The following is a 19,826-nucleotide window of genomic DNA, read 5'->3' as shown; positions in this document are numbered from 1 at the left end:
GGAACAGTATCAGCCTTTTTTTTTTTTTTTCTGATCCGGGTTCACCACACTCACTGAAATTTAGTTAAAGAATAGATGAGAAATAAACAGGCACTCGACCTTACATATACTTAAGGTAGCTAAAATATGAATCTGGGAAGAGAAGATTCCAGCCTCCTGAGCACTTGGGAGGTCTCTTGGTGTCTGGCTTCTTTTTCAGTGTGTCAGGAACCTCCAGGTTCCTAATGCCAGCCTCCTATAAGGCATAGAAAGGTTGCCCTGCTTCTATTGAATTCTTCCAATCATCTACCAATCCATCAATGAATGGTATTTATTGAGTGCTTACTGTTTGCAGAGCACTACACTAATTACTTGGGTGAATTCAATGCAACAGAGTTGGTGGAATCATTTCCCACCCTCTACAAGCTTACAGTCTGGAGGGGGAGTCAGGCATTAATAAGCTCATTGCGGGCAGGGAATGTGTCTGTTTATTGTTATATTGTGCTTTCCCAAGAGCTTAGTGCAATGTTTTGCACAGAGAAAGTGCTCAGTAATTACAGTCGTAAGAATGAATAGCAATAAACAAATTACTGGTATGTACGTAAATGCTGTGGGCCAGAAGGCAGGGTGAAAATCGAATGCCCAAATGGTAGTAATCCAAGAACAAAGATGCCGAGGATGGGAGAGGGAGAACAAATTTAGTATAGCACCTCTTCCTTCTCCTCCTCATCATCCTCTTGGAGTGCAGAGCCCTGCTCTGAGTGCTTGGGAGAGCCTTTGACAATTCTGGTAAACGAATGCAGCTGGCGGCAGAGGAAGTGACAATCTCGCTTTAAGAATGTTAAGCAGGACTGCATGACTCAAACACGCATTGGGTTTCCTCCCCCTAAAAATAAAAAAATATTAAAGTCTCCAAAGGGGATACTTCCCATTTCCAGTTCAGTGATTATTGAACCAGATTCGTCCAATGTTTAGAAACCCACGTCCTGGCAGAGAAAGCTGGATATTTGAGAATAAGGTAATTCTGGTACCTTCTCGTTCATCCCAACTCCAAAAAGGAACATGAGAAATGGTGCCCCCATGGCATAAAACAGCTACGGCAGCTAATACTTCTCTCCTGCAGTGGGAGACTTACCCAGCCAAAAAAAAGAAACCAAAAGGGAAATCACTTGGAGGGAAAAAGATTTTGTCCAGGCTGACTTGGAAGTGCTGGAGACAACTAGTTCAACCTGTGTCATTGACCGAGGCCCCAGGTCGACCATTTCGCTAGGAAAGCATGACTGTGCTTGGCCTAACTCATGAAAGAGAGACCTGCCTTCTCCAATCTCTAATGATCCTAACAGTTTTTATTCATTATTTATTAAGAATAATGAAATATTAATAATATTTATCAGTAATAATAATAATAAATGATGGTATTTGTTAAGTGCTTACTATGTGCCAGTCACTGCTGTAAGCGCTGGGGTAGATACAAGGTAATCAGGTTGTCCCACGGGGACTCACAGTCTCAATCCCCATTTTACAGATGAGGTAACTGAGGCACAGAGAAGTTAAGTGACCTGTCCAAAGTCACACAGCTGACCGGGGCAAGGCCGTGATTAGAACCTATGACTTCCAAGCCCGTGCTCTTTCCACTAAGCCACGCTGCCTCTCTATTTATTCTCGGTTTATTGTCTACTTATTACTATCCTTCATACCCAACAGACAGTCACTCTCTCCACCTTCAAAGAATTAGAAAAATTATAGCTCCAAGAGGCCTTCCTTGACTAAGCCTTAGTTTCCTCTTCTCCCAATCCCTTCTGTGTTACCCTTGACCTTGAATTGGCACCCTTTATTCAACCCATCATCATACACACAGCACTTGGGAACATATCCATAATTCATTTATTTATATTAGTATCTGTCTCCCCCTCTAGATTCTAAGCTCCTTGTGGGCAGGGGTCGTGTCTACAAACCTGATTCTACTGTACTCACCCAAGAACTCAGTATAACGCTCTGATCTCAATAAGGGCTCAGTAAATATCACTGATCAATTGATACTACAGATCAAGGACTGAACTCATCATTAGGGGAGATGCGAGATAACCTGACAAAATGCAATCCTTTTCTTCCACTCCATTCTGCATCACCTTGAATCACTCCCTTTATTCATTCCCCCTTTTCAGCCCCACATCACTTATGTTCAATCTGTGACTTATTTATATTAATGTCCATCTCCCCCTCTAAACTGTAAGCTTATTGTGTTGAGGAAGAAGGTGTGTATGCTTGTTATATTGTTACATTGTGCTCTCCCAAGCACTTAGTACAGTTTTCTGTACACATTAGGCACTCAATAAATACATATGATTTATTGATTGATAATTAGTGGACATGTTCCCTGCCCATTATGAGCTTCATGCTGCAGCTATTGATTGCCGAGCACTTTACTAGGTATTGGGAACATATTTGAAAGTATAGACCCTAAACTCACTTTGGGCAAGGAACGAGTCTACCAACTCTGTTTTATCGTGTTTTGTACAGTGCTTTGCATACAGTAAGCACTTAATAAATACTATTGAATGAATGTAGTCTCCCCAGTGCTTAGTAATGTGCTCTGCATACAATAAGCACTCAAGCAACACCAATGATTGATTGATCAAAGTCCTTATCTCTGCCCTCAAGGATTTAGTAAAAATGATAATAATGACAATTATGGTATTTGTTAAGCCCTTACCACAGGCCAGGCACTGTATTGAGCACTGGGGTAGATACAAATAAATTGGATTGGACACAGTCCCTGGCCCACATGGGGCTCAAAGTCTTAATCCCCATTTTACAGATGAGATCACTGAGGCACAGGGAAGTGAAGTGACTTGCCCAAGCTCACACCGGAGAAAAGTGGCAGAGCTGGGATTATGAATCATGGCTTTCTGACTTCCAGTCCCATCCTCTATCCACTACAAGGATTTCAAAGTCTGTTGCCCTTACACACATTTTATCATGCAAAGGACAAGTTTTTAGACACCTGTCCTTTTTAATCTACTATTGTATGATTTCCTTTAAGTACTGGGTGCGTAATACAGTGCCTGACGCAAAGTAAGTGCTTAACAAATACCATCACTGATATTATTATCATCTAGCAATTACTACAGTGCCTGGCACATAGTAAGGCTTAAAAAATACCATTATTAGTACTATTACTACGAGTATGGAAAAATACAAGTGATCCATTTCCTACCCACAGGGAGGCTACACTCTTACTACGGAGGAAGACACAAACATATTTCCTACAAACATACAAACATATCACAGAACTTATATATATATCTGTATTTATATATATATATATATACATATCTGTAATTTTATATTGTTTGCATTGATGTCTGTCTCCCCTCCTCTAGACTCTGAGCTCATTGGAGGCAGCAATTGACAACATTTAAAAATAATAATAATAATGATGTTGGTATTTATTAAGCGCTTTCTATGTGCAGAGCACTGTTCTAAGCACTGGGGTAATCAGGTTGTCCTATGTGAGGGTCACAGTCTTAATCCGCATTTTACAGTTGAGGTAACTGAGGCACAGAGAAGTTAAGTGACTGGTCCAAAGTCACACAGCTGACAAGTGGCAGACTCAGGATTCAAACCTATGACCTCTGACTCCCAAGCCCAGGTCTTTCCAATAAACCACGCTGTTTACTGTTGTAATGGACTTTCCCACGTATTTAGTACAGTGCTCTGCACACAGTAAGTGCTTAATAAACACAATTCAATTATTGAATTAATATTAATAGAGCTATCGGTGTGAATCATTCAGGAATAAGTTGTTCTAAAATGATATAGACAGAAAGCAGTTGCGGATTTTAGTATCGTTCTATGAAGGCTGTAGACTGTGGACTAAGCTCATTGTAGACAGGTAATGTGTCTGTTATATTGTTATATCGCACTCTCCCAAGCCCTTAATACTGTGCTCTGCATACAGTAAATTGTCAGTAAATATGATTGAATGATTGATTGATTATTTGAGAGTCTAAAGACATGCTTGGGCAGTGACCAAATATTGGGACAGCACTTTAATATTATGGTTATATAACAGGTTTGTGGTGGATATTGAATACAGTACAGTTAGAAGATACACACACACAAGGCGCCTGATGATCTAAAACATACCTATTTTAAAACATCTTGGGTGGGAGGAATCTGCGTAATTGGTAGAATAAAAGCATGAAAGGAGGAAAAGGAGAGGAAGGGAATCTTGGAATGCCATTTTAGGGCTTCAGAAACAGCCCCAGAGAAAAGCCTGGATCATCTGCACATGTGTGTGTGTGGAAACTGTTCTTTTAATGAAGATCAGATTTTCTAAAAATAGTTTAACCAGAGTGGATGAGTGTTTACTAATGTCTCATGCATAGTATTTCACAGACCAAGGCTGTCTCTCAACACGGAGATAGAATCCAAGAAGGCCTGGATACAGCGTTATGAAACATTCACTTCTTGAATGGGTTTTTAATAATGAGAAAATCCTTATTGAAAGTAATAGTAATGATATTTGTTAAGCACTTATTATGTGTCTAACTCTCTTCTAATCACTGGGGTAGATACAACCTAATCAGGTTGGACACAGTCCTGTTCCAGTTGGGGCTCACAGTCTTAATCCCCATTTTCCAGTTGAGGTGACTGTGGCACAGAGAAGTGAAGTGACTTGCCCAAGGTCACATAACAGAAAAGTAGTGGAGCCAGAATTAGAACCCAGGTCCTTCTGACTCCCAAGCCTGGTCTCTCTCTTCTAGGTCACACTGCTTCTCGCACTACCTCCCAACTCCAGACACCCTAAACCTCACACACATAAATACATACACCCCAACTCTAATCCCCACCACACATACCCAAAATCGTAACCCCCTACCCACCCAAACCAGAACACTAACTCCCTTCACACACCCTAAACATAAACTTAATCTCCCAAATACACATATTAAAAGTAACCCTAACTTTAACCCTAAGTGAAATCCTCCCCTACCCCTACCCTTCTATATATACACCAGAAAAATACCTGTTAACTTCCCAAGGAAAAAATAAATACATCTACGCCTCAGACCCCATAGAATCCTACCCACTTTAACCCTGGATCACATACTATCCAAGGATCAATTGGCGGGAAAAAATTTAGACAAAACTATAAGTGGATAGATAGGTGAATGTTCACTAATTACTCGATTTATTTCGTTCTTCAGGATAAAGTTAATGTTAGCATAATACTGTATGTACATATCAAATATGCAATATTTGAATATGAAGAGATAGGTAGAAGATAATTTCAACTTTAAAAAGTTACTTAATCTTTTTGGGGTTTAAATGTTCACTTCTTATGATCGTGCATTTCTCCATTATCAAATTTTTTTAAAAAACCATTGAAACTTTGAAATCGAATGCAACCGAGGTACAAAAATTTCGAAGATAATCCTGAAGTTTTCATATTTCCAGGAGAAGACTCACTTAGACCCCGAAGAATATACAAACCTAAAATGAGCCCTTTTGTCTGCTAACCCAAACAGCAGTTCTCAGGAACAGAGGAAGGAAAGGGGGACCTGGTGTGGGAGAGGGAGTTTGGAGATTGGAAGTTGTTCCCGGGGGTTTGAAGGGTGGAGAATGTCTGGGAACGGCTGCCAGCTCTGGCTTCTCCTGTTTCACAAGGTCCCCTGGGAGCTTACTGAATGTCTCTGGAACTTAGAGTCCCAACAACACAGGGAGTAAAAGGACAGGTTAGCTCACCAGCCCACTGTTCTCACACTTATGGCAAGGGATATGCCTACAACTCTGTCATATTGGACTTTCCCAAGTGTTTAGTACAGGGTTCTGCACACAGTAAAGTGCCCATGAATATGATTGATTGATTAATTAACTGTGGGAAGTTTCTTTAGGGTTGATCCTGTTGTCAAACACAGGGTCCAAGAGTCTCCATCCAGCCTTCCTTACCTTACCTTAATTATCTTTCCTTACCTTACCTTCCCCCTCTCAGGGTCTAACTTGGAGAGTTTCCAGTACTCTACCAGACTCAACTACAGGAGGAAGAGCCAAAGAGAGGCCTACCCATTCCATTCCTAGCTTGGGCAGTGAGTAATAATAATAATAATAATAATGTTGGTATTTGTTAAGCGCTTACTATGTGCCGAGCACTGTTCTAAGAGCTGGGGTAGACATAGGGGAATCAGGTTGTCCCACGTGGGGCTCACAGTCTTAATCCCCATTTTACAGATGAGGGAACTGAGGCACAGAGAAGTTAAGTGACTTGCCCACAGTCACACAGCCGACAAGTGGCAGAGCTGGGATTTGAACTCATGAGCCCTGACTCCAAAGCCCATGCTCTTTCCACTGAGCCACGCTGCTTCTCCGAGTAGCGAGTAGCGAGTGGAAGGCAATCTGTTACAAGTCAAAACTCACCCATGCTAGGCAGTGCCAGCCTGGGAGAGAGTCGAGGGTGGAGACTCGGGTTTACTGCATCGAAGGTGACAGTGGTAAACCACTTCTGGGTTTTTAACAAGAAAACTCTCTGGATCCACTACCAGATGATTAAAGATGGAGAGCAAGGCGTTCTGGGAGAGATGTGTCCGTGGTGTCACTATGGGTCGGAAATGACTTGACGGCATGAGACAAGACAAGACCTTACCTTCAGAGAGAAAATAAGCAATCCCTACCAAATGCCTATGCCACACCTGCTTTCTCCTCATGCAAGCTCCGACTTTTCTTCTGAACTAGAGACTATTACTAATAATGATACGCAGAGTGCCTCCATTTATCAATCAACTAAGTAATGGTATTTATTGAGCATTTACTGTGTGCAGAGCACTGTATTAAGCATTTGGAAAAGTCCACCCTCTGCTCCTCCCCCTTCCCCCTTCACCTCCCGGCAGCACTGTGCTCATTTGTATATACTATCTATTACCCTATTTATTTTACTAATGAGGTGTACATCCCCTTGATTCTTTTTATCATGCTAACATCTTGTTTTTGTTTCATTCTGTTTTGCTCTGCCGTCTGTCTCTCCCGATTAGACTGTGAGTCCGTCATTGGGCAGGGATTGTCTCTATCTGTTGCTGAATTGTAATAATAATATTGGTATTTGTTAAGCGCATACATTCCAAACGCTTAGTATAGTGCTCTGCACATAGTAAGCGCTCAATAAATACTATTGAATGAATGAATGAATGCAATGCAATGTGTTGGTAGACACAATCCTTGCTCTCAAGGAGCTTATTATGAAGTATTTCTGAAAAAGATTAGAGAGGATTAGAGAAGCCATGTGGCCTGGTGGATAAAGAACAAGTCTGGGAGACAGAAGAACCTGGTTTCTAATGCTGGTTCCACCATTTGTCTTCTGCATGACCTTTGTCAAGTCAATTAACTTTGCTGTGCCTCATTTACCTCATCTGTAAAATGGGTATTAAGATGGTGAGCCCCATGTGGGAAAAGGACTCTGTTAGTTTGTAGTTAGTTAGTTTGTTAGTTAGTATTAGTTTGTATCTTCTGCAGTGCTTAGTACGATGCCTGGTGAGTAGTACAGTGTTTAACAGCTATCATTTAAAAAAAAAAGCCTACTGGTTTAATATAGCTTTGGAGGAGATATAGATTTGGAATCAGTGACCACACAGGTTTTTTTTCTAGCAACATAAAATGGCTTCTCTTTGCTTAATCTAAGAAAAATAGAGAAGATTGTGATGTGATTCCCATCACCAAAAGTACCTGTCGTTCAGTAAGATCCAGGTTCACTGCAATCTCGTATCTTCTCAGCCTTGTCAGGTAGTTGTGATGGGCAAATTCAGCTTCAAGCTCTTTGATTTGCTCCTTGGTGAAAGCTGTTCTTTCCTTCCTGGGTTTACTACTGACTTCTGATTTATAATTTCCTTCCTGGGAGTCTGAAAGCAAGAGAAGGTACAATTAGGTGATAATTTGAATTACCTAGATAGCAAAATCAAAAAAAACCAGGATACCCATGCTGTTAGTTTTTATCGGGTGATATCAGAATATATTCACAAACCCAAGCCACATTTGTGCACCCAAATCAACCTACTGATAAAATCTACTACATGGAAATTGAGCCCAATCGCAACACAAGAGAAAAGTTTAATATGTGTTTGTACACTTCCCCTTATTTTTCCCTTTAAATGTAAATTCCTCTCGGGCAGCAGCTATTGATTTCTATATTTTTGGCCCAGTAAAAATAATATGAATACAAACCCATTGATTCAGACATTAAAGTCATTTTGAAGAGTGATTGGGTGTCTTACACCCCAAAATTCAGAGGTCTCTCCTTTAAAATGTGCACATTAAATAAGAAAAATTATAGACTCAATTCTGTAAGAGTCCTTACATGAAGCTCCTGGCATTGTGCTAATCATAATCATGCTTTGAGATAGAAAGATAAGAGAAGGTTCAGTATCTGAAAGGGTTTTTCCACTAGAGAAAGAAGGTGTAGAAATGAACAAGACCAAACACTCTGCTCCTCAAAGTTAATAAAGCTGTCATGGACAGTGTGAGCTCCTTACAAGCAGGTGCAGAAAGAGCAATTAAAAACAGATATTAGAATGGACCAGGGTTTTCCCAAGCTTTCTCCAGATACTTGGATCTGTACCCTCTAGGCACTTAATATTCACCACACCACTCATGTGCTCTGCCACTTGTCTACTCTGTGGCCTTGGGCAAGTCACTTTAATTCTCTAACCCACAATTACCTCATCTGTAAAATGATGATTAAAACTTTGATTATTATTAATAATAATAATAATAATGGTGGTATTTGCTAAGCACTTACTATGTGCAATGCACTGTTCTAAGTGCTGGGGGGATACAAGGTGATCAGGTGGTCCCACATGGGGCTCACAGTTTTAATCCCCATTTTACAGATGAGGTAACTGAGGCACAGAGAAGTTAAGTGACTTGCCCAAAAATCACACAGCGGGCAAGCGGCAGAGCCAGGATTTGAACCCATGACCTCTGACTCCCAAGCTCGGGCTCTTTACACTGAGCCATGCTGCTTCTCTAAGATTAAGACTCTGAGCCTCAAGCGGAACAGGGATTGTGTCCAAGCCGATTTGCTTGTATCCACCCCAGCATTCAGTACAGTGCTTGTCACATAATAAGCACTTAACAAATGCCACAGTTATTATTATTATTACATATCCATGACTAATTTATTTAATGTCTGCCTCCGACTGTTAGCTCGTTGTAGGCAGGGAACAAGTCTACCATATGTGTTGTATTTTATTCTCCCAAGCTCTTAGTTTAGTGCTCTGCCGGTAGCAAGCATTCAATACATATTATTGACTGAGTGATTGACTGATTGAAAGGTCCTGGAGCCTCAGTCTTCCGACAATGTCCACGAGGTCCTAAATTAATCAATCGACCGTGTTTATTGAGAACTTACTGTGTGCAGGGTACGATACTAAGCTCTTGGGAGAGTGCAGCATAACAATATAGCAGATACATTCCCTGCCCACAAAGAGTTTATAGTCTAGAAGGGAGCTTAGAGTCTAGAGTCTACAGTCTAGTCAATCAAGCCATCAACAGTATTTGTTGAGCTCTGCAGAGCACTGTGTTAAACCCTAGAGAGAGAACAACAGAGCTGGATATGATCCCCATCTATCAGGAGCTCAAGGATGAGCAGACTGTTAAGCTCTCTAGCTTTTCCTTCCCAGAAAGAGGGGAGATTCACCATGGCCTGGTGGATAGAGCATGGACGTGGAAATCAGAAGGAGCTGGGTTCTGATCCTGGCTCCGCCGCTTGTCTGCTGTGTGACCTTGGATAAGTCACTTCACTTCTCTGGGCCTCAGTTACCTCTTCTGTAAAATGGGGAAAAAAGACTGTGTGCCTCACGTGGGAAAGGAATTTGTCCAATATGATTAGCTTGTATCTACCCCAGTGCTTAGAAGAGTGTTTGGAACATAGTAAGTGCTCAACTCTACTCCCCTACCTATTTTTGCAATCCATTGGCTCTCAAAAAAGCAGCCCTGAACAGGAAGGGAATTCTTTGGGTTCCAGCCAGTGCAAAATGGCCAATGCAGTGCATCTGGTCAGACCTAGGTTTCAGTAATAATAATAGTAGTAATAATTGTATGATAATAATAATGGTATTTGTTAAGCACTTAATATGTGCTAAGCACGGTTCTAAACACTGGGGTACATATAAGGTAATGAGGTTGGCCACAATCCCTGTCCCACATGGGACTCACAGTTTTAATCCCCATTTTCCAGATGAGGTAACTGAGCCACAGAGAAGTTAAAGTGACTTTCCCCAGTTCACACAAAAAAGTGGCAGAGAGGGGATTAGAACCCACATCCTCCGACTCCTAAGCCCGTGATCTTGCCACTAAGTCATGATAACTGTGGTATTTGTAAATTGCTTTCTAGATATCAGGGTAGTTTCTCAGCGGTGGGGTAGTAGGAGTGACTCATTGCTTCTGCTGCAGATGAAACCTGGGTGGACCGATCATTAGAATGGTTCTTCCTCTGAGTCTTCCCCCATCCAGCTCTCAGGAAAGCAACCCCAAACAGGAAGGGGATCATTTGGGTTCCAGCCAATCGTTCCTCCACCCGAGTTTGGCTGCAGGAAGCTCGGAAGAACCTTTTTTCCTTCCCTCTCCTTCAGCTTCCCGGCCGAATGCATCCCTTTGACAATCCCCCATGTGCTTCCGCCCTACCCCCACCCTTCCCACTCCTCCCCGTGCAGCACTCAGATTAGAGATAGAACTGCTTTTTAATAGGAAAATAGAAGTAAACTGACGGAATAAATAGCCTCAATCCAAAACGCCTTTCCCTTTCCTCTAACCCGCTTCCTGTTCTCCAACCCAGATTCCTTTCTACCTCCCTGAAAATATGCCTGTCCAATTTCTCTAATCCATAGCCTCAGGGGAACCTCGGGATTCAGGTTCATCCCCTCAAGGGCCTTCCCTTAGGATTTTCAGTTGACAGGCAAAATTCCTGCCACATCTATCAATCGATGAATGATCTTTATTGAGCATTTACTGTATACAGAGCACTGTACTAAGCAGTTGGAAGCGGAAAATACAAGAAATCTTTCAGACAATGATCCCTGCCTGAGATCTTGCTGGCAATTAGAATTTAAGGTGTAGAGAAACAGTCTTTATCTTAAAGGGCCAGACTATTTCACTGGAATCCACATCTCTTGAAACGTCCGATACTGTGCACAACATGGCTCTTGGGACACGGCCTTCCTAATCTCTTGTTAGTGTTCAGCCTTTGGTCACTTGATATTCGCACCACCCGCAACCCTCCAGCTCTTATGTGCATATCTTTAAATTATATACTAGAAATTATTTATTCATATTAATGTCTTTTTCCCCCTCTAGACTGCAAGCTAGTTATGGGCAGGTAACACGTCTGCTGATTCTGTTGTGTTATACTCTCCCAAGCATTTAGTACAGTGCTCTGCACATGGTAAGCGCTCAATAAATACGATTGAATGAATGAATGGATTCAGCCAGGATGAGGGGAGACTTAGTGAAGAAAACACACAAGCTATTGTTCCACCGTGGTCCCAACTGCAGCAAAAATACTGGACAAGATAACTATTACATAAACAATTCCATCACTACTACCAAAACCGAGGTCTGGCCAAACGTACTGCATTGCACATCAATCCATGATTTTTCTTTTCAAATCACCATACTAAGCTCCTAGGGAGTACAGCAGGAACAAATAGAGACTCCCTACCCACAGGGTGTTTACATTCTAAAGGGACTAGACATATAAAAGTATTTACAAATAGTGGGAGCGGGAGAAAGAACAAAGATAAAATAGGCAGCATTTATTCAGTTCTACTGGGGAGAATTCAGAGACGTGGGCCTTTTTGTCTAGATTCCATTCTTGTGTTTACACAACAGTTTGGAGGATGACCCTGGCTTGTGTCTGAAGAGTACCAATATTTTCATGTGTACCCCACTTTAGGTAGCTGCCCAATAGCAACCCTAGCAGCAAAGCCTGTATATTTTTATCATCACGATCTTATTTGAATGATTCATCGTTTACATATTTCTTTATGTAAGCATGAATGAACAGAACCAAGGACGAAGAAAGCTCATTCGTTGGTGTTTATTTTTGCTTCTTTGAGCCACATCTCCTTTAACTCCTTTGTGATATTCCAAAATGTTAGGTAAATACTGATAAAAGGCACATGTTAAAGCTGAAAAGCCAAAGGCCCGGACCCCTAATACCACACACACCCTAAGTAACTAGGTTTACACAACAATAAGATTGAACTTCTAAAGACTGGATTTCCACCTATGCCTCTCTGGGGTTCAAGTTTAGATTCCACCATCACTTGCCTGAATTTCCTAGGCGCAAGCTTAAACGGCCCCCAAAGTAGGACCCAGTAAATAAAGTGATTTTGGCTTTCTCCTCTGATTTTAATAGAATTATAGGTGGGTGGTCAGATTGTACTTATTCTGAAAGAGAGTGAGTCTCCTCTTCACTGCATAATGTATATCTTTAAAAGGACTGTTTGTGGTCCATACAGACACTGTGACAACTCCTCATATCCTCTGCTGCTTGATTTTGCTCTTTTTCTTTGTTTTCTTTTCAGGTTTTAATTCACAAAGCTCTTCCTTTTTTCTCCCATTAAAAACAAGTTCCTCAAAGTAGTGTCTTTTCATTTTTTTGTGACTTGTAACTTCTATAAACTTTGGTTGTTTTAATTTCCAGAGCCATAAATCTTGGGATTTTTTTTTTTTTGGAATGTTTCTTTTTAAAGGTCTTTAAAGGATGAAGACTGGGTGATCCCAACTCGCTCTGACCTTAAGGTCTGCGTTCATATCACCTGACAGGCTTTCTTTGGTGGAAAATGGGTGGGAGACTTGGAAGAAGCTTTTGGCTGCTTTCACATCAGCTTCCATCTGTTTCCCAGCTGTTTCAACTGAGGAAAAATCCCTCCGTTTTCTTCCACTACCCATAACCTATGCCAAATGGTAGGTGTTGAGGGGGGAATCTGGAATCTGCTCCTCTTTCTTCTCCACTACCACAAACAAAATATCACCATCTGGTATAGTATATTACAATATAAAAGCGGCAGTTACTGTTTTCATTCCCAGATGCCTTTCTGCACGTGTGTGTGTGTGTGTATGTGTGTATGCCTGGGTACATGCTCACACACATACACGCACACACACACACACACACATACACACAAACACACACTCTTTTAAGGAACTCTTGACTTATGTGTTCAGGTACAATGTTAATGGAAGAAGTCTGCAACACTTCCGTAGAGGATACAAATTGCCCTCTCAGGATCATTTCTGTCTAGCTTTCAGAACTTCTCCACATGTGACTTTTAGTTTCACCTATCTCGGGGAGGGGGGAGAAGAACAAGAGAAAATAATGTTTTATTAGAGACAAATACCGCGGAAGCCTTAGTCTGTTCGCTAGAGGCTCAGTGTACTTTGGAGCAGGAGTATTACTAAACTATGACCGACTCTGTTGTGGGTGACCCTAGGGTGAATAAATTAACTCGTTGAAATGAAGAGTAGAATTTACCTATGTCTGCACAACATCAGAGTACAAAGGGACATCTATATCTATAAAAAGCTGACCAAAATATGTCCGTGTTTTATATTCTGAAGAAAGGATGAATGTAAAACCTCAACAATTTTATTTTCCTAGGAGACTTCCTTATGTCTGCTTTTTCCTGGCTACTCAGAAAGACAGATAATCTGTCATTCACATTCTGGATTCTATATGAAGTATACTCCAGCCACTATCAACCTTCTGGGAATGCAGGGCTTTCGTGAGGGAAGTAGGAAGCAGAAATGAGGTTAAAGAGGTGGAAATAGCCTCTCAGCAGAAGGATTTGAGATACATCCTGTTGCGTCTTCTGGTAATTAAACTTACTCCAGTTTTTTTTTTTTTTTCATGTACATCACATTTGATAAGAAACCAGAATCTACTTCTTAAATCCTTCTTATATTTTACATGCTATTTTACAATGTGTATTTCTGATAGGCTGCACTGGTATGAGTAAAATATTTGTTCAAGCTTTCCAACTAACATACAAAGATTTTAAAGCCTTCAAAATGAGTAGAAGTTTCTATTTCATAAACCCTGAGCCAGGGAATATGAATCTCAAACACCAACTGAGTTAGGGGAATTTGAAAGTCTAAGCTCCTTAGAGTGAGATGTTTTGTTAACTTGTAAAAATGTTTTTGTCTCTTCCAACTATCACCCACCCTGGAATTCTTGCTCTGAGGGTTTGGCTAGAAGAAAACTGTTAATAAAATCACATGTGAGCTTTTCTCACAAATTAATGCAGGAGATACAATCATTTCCAAGTCCATTTTGGGGTAGCAAAAGAGAAGAATTGTTAAAATATTCCTTAATTGTACATAATTTGTACCTAGTGACTTTTGCGATCCTGATTTTTCCATTTGTATTTGTGATTGATATGATAGTTAACTAAAACACATAGAACTTCTGTTTTCTCCAGCAAAAAAATAGAGATATTGATTATGACAGTTTTAAATAGTGGCAAGTGATGGTTCCTGAAGGCAAGCCAGTTCTCTTCCCTAAGAAGCCCTCACCTGCATCATCAAAAGTTCCATACACGGAAGAATGCTTGACAGTGAGGAGGAATCAGGAATTATTCAATTTGTTCAATTCAATCCTATTTACTGAGCACTCACTATGTGCAAAGCACAGTACTAAGCCCTTGGGAGAGTACACTATAACAACAAACAGACAAATTCCCTGCCCACAATGAGCTTACAGTCTAGAGGAGCAGACAGACATGATTATTAATGAATAAATAGATAAATAAATTAACTCAAGATGTGTTTATTAAATGGATAGATTGAGTAGAGCACTAAATTCGGCACTAGGAAAATTTTGATGGAGGGAGTCTTCCATCAGAAATGATGGATGAGCTTTGGTTCTGAGATTTCAAGATCGAGAATGAGCATGGAGAAATAAATTATTCATTCATTAAATCGCTTTTACTGAGCGCTTACTGTGTTCAGAATTCAGTACTAAGCACCTGGAAAGTACAATTAAGCAATTACGGGAAATAATCCCTGCCCACTATGGGTTTACAGTCTGGGGGTGGGGGGGACACATCAAAACAAGTAAACATCTCAAACAGTAAACAATAATAAATAGAATTATATTCTATTATATATTAGAATGAATAGAATTATATTCTATTATAAATTAGAATCAATAGAATTATATGTATATATGTGCTGTGGGGTTGGGGGAAGAGCAAAGGGAGTGAGTCGAGGTGACATGGAAGGGAAGGGTAGCTGAGGAAAAGGGGGCTTAGTCTGGGAAGGCCTCTTTGAGCAGGTGCACCTTCAGTAGGGCTTTAAAGGGGGGACATGCGATTGTTTGGAAGATTTGAGGAGGGAGGGCGTTTCAGACCAGAGTTTGGACGTGGGCCACGGGTCAACAGTGGGGCAGGCGAGATCGAGGCACAGTGAAAAGGTTAGTGGCACCAGAGGAACGGAGTGTGTGGTCTGGGCACTAGAAGGAGAGAAGGGAGGTGAGCTAAGAAGGAGCAAGGTGATGAAGAGCTTTGAAGCCAATAGTGAGGAGTTTTTGTTTGATAAGGAAGTTGATAGGCAACCACTGGAGATTTATGAGGAGAGAGGTGACATGCCCAGAACGTTTCTTTAGAAAGATAATCTGGGCAGCAGAGTGAAGTATGGACTGAAGTGGAGAGAGACGGGAGGTTGGGAGGTCAGAAAGGAGGCTGATGCCATAATCCAGTTGAGATAGGATTGTATTAAAGTGGTAGAGGTTTGGATGGAGAGGAAAGGGCAGATCTTGGCAATGTTGTGAAAGTGAGAATGGAGGGATTTGGTGATGGATTGGGTATGTGGGATAAATGAGAGAGCGGAGTCAAGGATGACACCAAGGTTGCAGACTTATGAGACAGGAAGGATGGTTGTGCCATTGACAGTGATGGGAATATCAGGGAGAGGACAGGGTTTGGGAGGGAAGATAAGGAGCTCAGCCTTAGATATGTTGAGTTTTAGGTGGCGTAGGACATCCAAGTAGAGATGTCCTGAAGGCAGGAGGAGAGGCAAGCCTGGAGGAAGGGAGAGAGAACAGGTGAGAAGATGTAGATTTGGGTCTCATCTGCTCCCAATCTGCGACTGAGGTCTCCAAGGGAGTGAGTGTAGATGGAGAACAGAAGGGGACCGAGAACTGAACTTTGAAGGATCCCTACAGTTGGGGGATGGCAGGGGGAGGAGGAGCCTGTGAAGGAGACTGAGAATGATTGTCCAGAGAGATAAGAGGAAAACTAGGAGAGGACAGAGTCAGTTATGCCAAGGTTGGATAACGTGTCAGTGGCTTGCCCAGCACCACTAGCATTGAGCTGAGGCACAAAGTGCGAGAGATGATTAGGCAGACAAGGGTCCAGCACAATGTGTAGAGCATATGCAGTCTTCGCTCACATTCTCCAGTTACAAGCAGCTAGAGGATTTGAACCCAGGTCTTTCCTCTAGTTCACTTATTGAGCACTTACTGGGTGCAGAGCACTGTACTGAGCACTTGGGAAAGTACAATTTAACAATAAACAGATACTTTCCTTCCCCAGAGCGAGTTTACCATCTAGAGGAGGAGCTGGGATAGAAATTATATACAGAACACTCCTTCAAGAAGTTTGCAACCAGAAGGGATAAAGCATGGAGAGGACTGGGGTGGGATAATTGGGGGAAATGAGAACAAAATGATTAGAAACTGATATCTGGGTCTTGGTGAGTGTTTACTTTGTGCCAAGCACCACACTGAGTTCTGAGAAAGCTACGAGTTTATCAGGCCAGATACAATCCCTGTCCCACATGGGGTTCACAGTATAAATAGGAAGGAGAATAGGTATTTAATCCCTATTTTATAAGTGAAGAAAACTGAGGCACAGAGAAGTTAAGCTACTTGCCCAAAGTCACACTGCAGACAAGTGACAGAGCTGAGGTTAGAACCCAGGTCCTCTAGGGAGCCTTAAATAGCCTGTGCAATTTCCCACTAACCTTAGTGCCCTGATTATTGTAATAGTCCCTTATTGAACTAATTAGGAAAAATGATACATATCAATACTATTTTGTAGATAAGCCCATTGGATTTGAGAGGTTAAATCAGTGTGCCCAACCTGATTATCTTGTAGCTACCGGATGCTTAGTACAGTGTTTGGCAGACAGCAAGTAATAATGATAATAATAATACTAATAATGTTAAGCACTTACTATGTACCAAGCACTGTTCTAAGCACTGGGTTAGATAAAAGGTAATCAGGCCAGGCACAGTCCCTGTCCCACATGGGGTTCACAGCCTTAATCCCCATTTTCCTGATGAGGTTACTGAGGCACAGAGAGGTGAAGTGACTTGCTCAAGGTCACTCAGCAGACAAGCCGGAATTAGAACCGAAGTCCTTCTGACTCCTTGGCTCATACTCTATCGACTAGGCCACATTGCTTCATTATTATTATTATTATTAATAACCAAGACTAGAACTAACATTATTATTATCTTGTCCCTGGGTTATCGATTACATCTGATTTATATTTTGTTCTCCTGATATACTAAGAGAGACCTGGGACATGATAAATACCGTATCACTCACTCAGACCTACTAAACATCTTCTAGATCCAAATAATTTTGTCAGGAGTGAGGTTGGATATTTTGTAGTTTCAGGCCAGGTCAGATCCAATTTCACTGCCAAGACATATGGAAAATGAGGTTGGCAGGGCCTGGATGACATCTGGGCCTAGCTCTGCCTTTCCAAGGAACAGTGTGACTGGGCCCAAAGTCCTCAGATTAAAAGTTGCCCAAGGAAGACTTAACACACCCAAATACCTAATCCTGGTTCCCCAACCCTTAGGGCAAAAGCTCTGCCCAAACGTTGTTCCAAGACATTCGTCCACAGGTTGAACAGAGTCCCTGTCCCATATGGGGCTCAAAGTCCCAGTCCCCATTTTGGAGATGACATAGATGAGGCATAGAGAAGTGAAGTGATTTGCCCTAGATCACACAGTAAACAGGTGACGAAGCTGGTGAAGGAAAGTCATTCACCCAACGACACGACTCTATGGGGCGATATTGGCCCTCTGTTACGTATAGTAATAATAATAGTAATAATGGTACATTTAAGCACTTACTAGGTGCCAAACACTGTTCTAAGCACCAGAGTAAGCACAAGGTAATCAGATAATCAGATCAGACACCGTCTCTGACGTACATCAGGTTCTCAGTCTTCATCAGGAGGGAGAACGGGTATTTTATCTCCACTTTAAATGTGAGGGAACTGAGGCCCAGAAAGGTGAAATGACCTGCTCTCAGTCACACAGCAGGTAAGCAGTAAGGACAGGTCAAGAACCTAGATCTCCTGACTCTCAATCGCGTGCTCTTTCTACCAGCATGACAGAATTCTCATCACTCTTTCCACTCAGCCATGACAGAATTTTTGTCACACAGTGCTGTGATACTGCTTTGGCAGGTGTGTGAACAGCTGTAATGGAGTCTGGGTGTTGATTGGAGAAGGTGAGGTCCTAACCAACTCAATTCACTTGCATCGACACAGCCTCATGAATAGCTTTTTCATTTATTTTATTTTGTGTTCAATCTTCATTCCACCATTATACTTTGGTTTTCTGCCAAAAAGCTCTTGCCAGATATATGATTTTACAATGCTATTTCTGAAATATGTAAGATTCCAGGTCTCAGGGAGAAGCCTGGTTACAAGAGTTGAAGTTGATGATGAAGTGGAATGAGGTAATCATCCTAATTCTGTAATTAAGAAAGCATAGTACTTAGTTTCAGTCTGAAAAACAAAGAAGTCCATTAGTCTATTCCTCACTCCTAAGTACCTCCCTTTAGTAGAATTGTCCAATTGCCTGTTAGACTAGGAATAAACTACAAGATTATTCCCCAAGACTAAATAACTCCTTTTTGGGGAATGAAATTGACTTTTGTGACTCTTCTAATGTTGTAGCTTCTACTTGTGGAAAACAATAAAATCAAGGAAATTAAGAGTCATAAAAACATTGGACACAGAACTGAATCAAAGTCTTTGTCTGAAATACAGAACTTTATAAAATCCAGCTACAGCATTTTACAGTTCAAATATTGACATGAAAAGTAGCAAGTTTTATTTTCCCTTCAGAAATTGATGATACTCCAATTGAATCTCTCTTTGTTGATTCTGGCTAGGCTAAGAATGAAGTTGACAGCTTCATTTTGATTTTCCAGTTAAACTTTTGAAGTAATTCTTTACAAGGCCCAGAGGATTCCTGGTTGCAGTTTTGGTTTCCTCAGACAGTTTTGTTGGGAAATCTGACAAAACTTACCAAAGTCTGGCAAACCCAAATAACCCGGCTGCAATTCGATTATTTTTATAAGAACCCCGACAGCTTGCTGGGCAGATTCAGATAAACATGAATCATAGAGTGATGCTTGCTAGATGAAAGATCATTCAAAATAGTTAGCTTGGATCAAAGCCTTTTTTAAAAAGAAGTTTTATGTATACTCTAATCTCCGTTTAGGGAAAGGTTTGAGTAAAGGATTTAGACTGAACACACCGTTTGCAAGTTTTCTTTTTTTTTTACATTGGATATTGTCTGCATTTTCCTTTTCGTGATTAATCTCGAATTTGCAATCCAGCTGGTTTAGACCTATCTATCTTCCTGGATCTCTAAATTTACCAGTCAGTTAAAAAGAGAAGAAAAGAAAAAAAAAAAAAACAGTTATTTCAGGGAAAATATTCTCTGTGCATTAAAAATGTAAAGTAATTCAGCTGTTTTTCATTCCTCAGATCAGAATCTCTTGGTCAAATTCAATTGAATGGAAAGTCATGAGTTCATTCAGTCA

The 19,826-nt window shown here is 41.1% G+C and overlaps 1 protein-coding gene across 1 annotated transcript in view; it reads right to left on the bottom strand.

The window, feature by feature from the left end:
• MEOX2 (mesenchyme homeobox 2) overlaps nucleotides 1-19,826 on the bottom strand; it is an 85,990-nt gene that overhangs the window by 14,837 nt on the left and 51,327 nt on the right. Inside the window, exon 3 of the mRNA XM_029070063.2 lies at nucleotides 7,699-7,871. Within this exon, the coding sequence (XP_028925896.1) occupies nucleotides 7,699-7,871 (173 nt within the window). The remainder of the gene's footprint in view (nucleotides 1-7,698; nucleotides 7,872-19,826) is intronic.

Source organism: Ornithorhynchus anatinus, chromosome 8 (assembly GCF_004115215.2).
Source record: "Ornithorhynchus anatinus isolate Pmale09 chromosome 8, mOrnAna1.pri.v4, whole genome shotgun sequence".
NCBI lineage: Eukaryota > Metazoa > Chordata > Mammalia > Monotremata > Ornithorhynchidae > Ornithorhynchus > Ornithorhynchus anatinus.
The sequence above is the reverse complement of the archived record's forward strand: the minus strand, read 5'-3'. Positions and strand labels throughout refer to the sequence as shown.